The sequence below is a fragment of the Oncorhynchus masou genome, chromosome 23 (genome assembly GCF_036934945.1).
Source record: "Oncorhynchus masou masou isolate Uvic2021 chromosome 23, UVic_Omas_1.1, whole genome shotgun sequence".
Taxonomy (NCBI): domain Eukaryota; kingdom Metazoa; phylum Chordata; class Actinopteri; order Salmoniformes; family Salmonidae; genus Oncorhynchus; species Oncorhynchus masou.
In genome coordinates this window covers 53155104-53161103 of record NC_088234.1, presented here as the reverse complement: position 1 = coordinate 53161103, position 6000 = coordinate 53155104, and the positions used below count along the sequence as shown (strand labels likewise).

The following is a 6000-nucleotide window of genomic DNA, read 5'->3' as shown; positions in this document are numbered from 1 at the left end:
AGGTTAAAACAGGTTTAGGAGATCTTATACATTTTGTTCTATGAGATATCAGTCAGTTAACATGACCTTTATGGATTATGAAGCCTTTATGTGCATTATGTGTTTTGTTATTACTTAAATGCTTCAAAATTCAAAAAAGTTAAATTAGTTAAAGAAGATTATCTCATAGAACAAAATGTATAAGATCTCCTGAGTTTATTTACTACAGACCTTATTTTCGGCGTTTATCAAAAAACCCTACAAAAATAAAATTAATTTTCCCATAGGCTTTGTCCAACGAACCATGGCGAAATTAGTGCCTACAAAAATAGATCATTAATATAACTCTCTATTGACAATTGACCATAAACATTCAAACCAATTGACATACACTACAAAACCAAAAGTATGTGGACACCTGCTCATTGAACATCTCGTTCTAAAATCATGGGCATTAATAGGGGAGTTAGAAGTTGGTCCCCCCTTTGCTGCTATAACAGCCACTCTTCCGGGAATGCTTTCCACTAGATGTTGGAACACTGCTGCGGGGACTTGCTTCCATTCAGCCATGAGAGCATAGGGTGAGGTCGGGCACTGATGTTGGGTGATAGGCCTGGCTCGCAGTCGGCGTTACAAATCAACCCAAAGGTGTTCGATGGGGTGGAGGTCAGGGCTTCTTGCAGGCCAGGCAATTTCTTCCACACTGATCTTGACAAACCATTTCTGTATGGACTGCGCTTTGTGCGCCGGTGCATTGTCATGCTGGAACAGGAAAGGGCCTTCCTCAAACTGTTGCCACAAGGTTGGAAGCTCAGAATTCTCTAGAATGTCATTGTATGTTGTAGCATTAAGGTTTCCATTCACTGGATCTAAGGGGCATTGCCCAAACCATGAAAACCAGCCCCAGACAATTATTCCTCCTCCACCTAACTTTACAGTTGGCGTTATGCATTCGGTCAGTTTGTGTTCTCCTGACATCGGCCAAACCCAGATTTGTCCGTTGGACTGCCAGACGGTGAATCGTGATTCATCACTCCAGAGAACGTGTTTCCAATGCTCCAGATTCCAATGGAAGCCAGCTTTACACCACTCCAGTCGACGCTTGGCATTGCACATGGTGATTTTAGGCTTGTATGCGGCTACTCGGCCGCGGAAACCCATTTCATGAAACTCCCAACTAACAGTTAATGTGCTGACGTTGCTTCCAGAGGCAGTTTGAAACTCGGTAGTGAGTGTTGCAACCAAGGACAGACAATTTTTATGCGGTACGCGCTTCAGCACTCAGTGGTCTTGTTCTGTAAGCTTGTGTGGCCTTCCACTTCACGACTGAGCCGTTGTTGCTCCTAGACATCTCCACTTCACAATAACAACACTTACATTTGACTGGGGCAGATCTACTGTCGCAGGGCATAAATTTGAGAACTGACTTGTTGGAAAGGTAGCATCCTATAACGGTGCCACGCTGAAAGTCACTGAGCTCTTCAGTAAGGCCATTCTACTGCCAATGTTTCTCCGTGGAGATTGTATACCTGTGTGCTCAATTTTGTACACCTGTCATCAATGGGTGTGGCTGAAGGAGCCAAATCCACTAAATTGAAGGGGTGTCCACATATTTTGTATATATAGTGTAGATTGCAGATGATTTTAGCTATTAAACTTAAGCTGTGTTTACACAGGCAGCCCAATTCTGATATTTTTTCCACTAATTTGTCTTTTGAACATTCATATCAGATTTTTTCAAAAGTCCAATTAGTGATAAAATAAATGCATAATTTGGCTGCCTGTGTAAATGCATCCTAAGGTAGCTACAAGTAAATTGGTGGAATTTCCCTGCATTGACAAAACGATGTACACCGTTCAGATTTCCTATAGCTGGTTTCCTCTCAGTGCATACTGGTTTTGGGCGCGCTAGGCTTGTTTACCGAAAAATGCGGTCACGTAGGCTATTGTCGACTTCAAAAGGAGAAAAGTTTGAAGGCACCTTCCTCGGTGGTATCGACTGCGTTAATTGTTATTCTTGAAGCTCCACCTCCACATTTTATGTTAATTTCAACGTTATTCTGCGCTGCGTGTGGGACTGCTTTGTAGCCTATCTGCCGCGGTCCAATGTAAATAGCCTTGGACAGCCACTAACTACACTGAGGGTAAACGGTGTTTGGAGAGAACGAAATCGTGATTATCTGATTATGTTATGTTGACAGCCAAGCAGCGCATGTCTGTGAATATTTTATCTAACAAAACCAGAGAAGAGGAACTCACCTTGTATTTAAACATGGGAGGTCAGATAACAAGACATACCTTGTACGGTAAGGATATTTTACTTTTTTTTGTGGGGGGGTAGCCTATATTCGATTATTGATTGCGTATATTTAGCAATAATAAAAACGTTGCTGATGGGATATGCTACAATGTAAACCTAGAGGCAAAAATTGCATAATTTGAGGATGATTCTAAATTGGTTAAGTGTCAGTTTATCCCTCACAGAAAGAAATGAGTCAGCAAGAAAATTTGTTAAAGTATTATGAATGCTCTAGCTATGACTTGTGTGCTTTTTTATGTTAGATGCATGCTAACGTTCAAACACAATTATTGCAATGCAATATTCTGTTATGTGCAGCAACGTGAATGTTCAAGAATTAACTTCGTATTTGCATAGTTGCAAATTGGCTGATGGTATTTATATCTCTTGTTTTTTTCATTTGCTACATATTTTCTTCAGGTTACAATTTATGGTTAAGTATATCTGGGATTATTGAGCCAAATAACTGGACTTTGAATATAACTGGATTTTGAAGTTATCAATGTGGAGAAATGGTGTTCCTTAATTATTATTATTTAAATCGTTTACCTTGCCTAGTATTTGTAAACAGTGTGCCTCTCATTGACTGCCCAAGTGTCCAATCAGTTGTCTGATACTCCACAAGACCATATGCAATGACATAACTAATCTAATTAATCCTGTTAAATTACTCTAAATTAATGCATATAGTCTGCAGTTCTACTCTGATTATTTTTATGTTTTATTTTAACTAGGCAAGTCAGTTAAGAACAAATTCTTATTTACAATGACAGCCTCATAGTGTAATACATTGTATTTGTTTTTTGTCCCTTGTCAGATAGATCTCTATGATGAGGCTATAATAAGAGGTTCTAAACTTGTATAAACATTCATATTTTATTGGTCACATACACATATTTATCAGATGTTATTGCGGGTGTAGCCAAATGCTTGTAAAAGAGCCTGAAACAAGGTGTCTATTGGCACCATCTTGGTGAACGACACAAACTGCTTTCCTAGCTATGCAATGATACAGAGATTGTGTGCAATGTACAGTATATGATATACTTAAGCAATAAGGCCCGAGAGGGCGTGGTGTATATGGCCAATATACCACGGCTCAGGGCTGTTCTTAGGCGCAACGCGGAGTGCCTGGACACAGCGCTAAGCCATGGTATATTGGCCATATCACAAACCCCCAAGGTGCCTTATTGCTATCATAAATGGGTTACCAACGTAATTAGAGCAGTACAAATAAATGTGTTGTCATACCTGTGGTGTACCACAACTGTCAGCCAATCAGCATTCAGGGCTCAAACCACTAAGTTTATAGTTTACATTAGACCTCACAGGTAGGAGAGGTCTATTAGAAATGTGAAATTATAGTTGTGACAGCCAGGGTAGTACACACCCTAGGCTTCCCAGTGGCTCTAGGCAGCCAGATGCCCTTAGAGTCAGATCTAGGAACATCTTACTTAAACCCAGCTAAACCTTGACCATCAGCAGGTCCCATGTAAAACTGACATTAGATCAGTGGTTAGGGCCAACCTCCACCTGTCCCTTTCAGAGATGACACAGTGTGACAACCAAGCTGCTGTAACACACTTGCCCTGTGCTCTCCAGGGCTGCTGCCTCTGAGCTGTTGTCCCACATTAGCAGGTCACTGAGCCCTGATGTTTACGTAATGTCAAGTCTGGAAAAAAGACTCCAGAGCGGGGCAGCGGGCCAGGTGTGACTGCCTATGGCGGTCTCTGGCTCTGTCTATCCAGGCTTCACTGTTTGGTTGCCCTGACCAATCAATGACGATTGAGCTCTGAGCAATATTCCCCTTCCTTAACCTGAGTGCCTGATGCTTGTCATGGCACTTCTCTTTATCATGCCTAGTCTCTGCTCAATGTTATGCTTGACATCTCTGTCTGGTTGCATTGCTCTCAAGACATGCCCAGAGAACCTCTGTGCCGTTGAGGAGGTAGGCACTGACCTTCTCAGACAATCCAATGTAATGCTGAAGGTAAATAAGCATAAAGAATTCAACTCTATCAATGGTGCAGCAGTAGTAACAACAAGCAAAATGCATTTGGCATTTGTGAGGTCTTTTGTAAACTAATTTTGGACTTGAGTCAACCAAAAGTGTTTGTTTTGTATGTTCTGGCATGTCATGCATTATCATTTGCTTGGCCAATGGTTGAATACAATACACCCTTTTATGTTGCCATCAAACAATCTGACATGATGAATAAAATATGGTTACTTGATTTATTGTGACATAATTTAGGACCATTGTTGTACATAGAGAACCATTCATCATTTTTATGTAGCCCAGGGACAGACGTGAATACCTCAAGTCAGTAGTGTATACTCTGACAAATAGGCTGTACTTTTCCTATGCCAGTTCAGCCTGAACAATTCGTTGGAGTTCTCTTGGCAGCCACAATCTAAAAGAGTTTCAACAATGGAGAAAATAACTGTAGAAACACATGACAAATTCTGTGCTGTTTATCTTTGGTTAATTTCCTGGTCAAAATGTGTTATTCAAATGATGCTATATGTACATCCATGGATAGATATGAGACTGTTTATTGAAATTGAAGTGACTGCATTCGCAGAAGCCCCATGATTCTCTGTTGCCAATATAAGCTGCCTAATTGAAATGTCTTCTGGGTACACTGAAAAGGTCTTGACCCCTATAGGTCAGGAGCAATAATAACTTTCTATCCCTAAGAAATTAGACTAGGGATACTCTCCCTCACACACACACACACACACACACACACACACACACACACACACACACACACACACACACACACACACACACACACACACACACCTCTTAATTAGGCAAATGTGCTCCTCTAGTTGTTGATCCTTAGACCTTTTGCTTTTTAGTGCAGTGCCCTGGTGACGGGCCAGTGTTGACCTGCTTCCAAACCTCTGCTGGTTTATACTGTAGGTTTGTAAAGAATAGGTACTTGTGATATTATCTTCATATTATTATATATTATAAAATATTATTTGTGACTGTTAATTTGACAATCGGCTAAGTGCAAGTCATAAAACAACAATTGGTACATATGCCTCATTCCCACACAATTGTCTGTTGAATAAGTCATTATTTGGGATGATCTCACTAGAAATATCTTCCTGACAACTCAATGTCCTTGGCATTGTTGTATTGCTTTGAAGGGAGATGTGAAAATGTGAATGGGGAAAAGGAGATTAGGGGAATAGCCGAACTGTTGATTTTTTTGCACATACAGTGGCACAACCCACACCTTATCAGTCTACAAAAAGGCTGATGTGAGAACAGTAGATTTGGAGTCAATTAGAGCTGCATTGAAGAATGTATGTGTAGGAGCTGGCTATTACCCATGATTCATTCTTTGGTGTAGTCGTTTTTCTTCGTGTTATGCTATTCTTTGACTCTCTTTAACTTTCTCACTCATTATTATTATTCACCATTCATTCAGCATTTTTCGTAATCATGGTAGCATCCACATCCACATGTAGAAGTGTTTAGAAACATATTATATTCTTATTTGCAATAAAAGTGACTCCAAAATGACACAATACATTATTTACCATTACTTTCTATTGGGCACACAACCAAAAACTAACTGCAAATGCATCCAACAAGTTTGTAGAGTCAATCAATCAAATGTATTTATAAACCCCTTTTTACATCAGCCGATGTCACAAAGTGCTATACAGAAACCCAGCCTAAAACCCCAAACAGCAAGCAA

General features: G+C 40.2%; 1 protein-coding gene across 1 annotated transcript in view; it reads left to right on the top strand.

Moving 5' to 3' along the window:
- Positions 1–2017: 2017 nt before the first annotated feature.
- LOC135511041 (E3 ubiquitin-protein ligase NEURL1-like) overlaps positions 2018–6000 on the top strand; it is a 58173-nt gene continuing 54190 nt past the window's right edge. Inside the window, exon 1 of the mRNA XM_064932514.1 lies at positions 2018–2285. Coding sequence (XP_064788586.1) covers positions 2171–2285 — 115 coding nt within the window. The 5' untranslated portion in view covers positions 2018–2170. The remainder of the gene's footprint in view (positions 2286–6000) is intronic.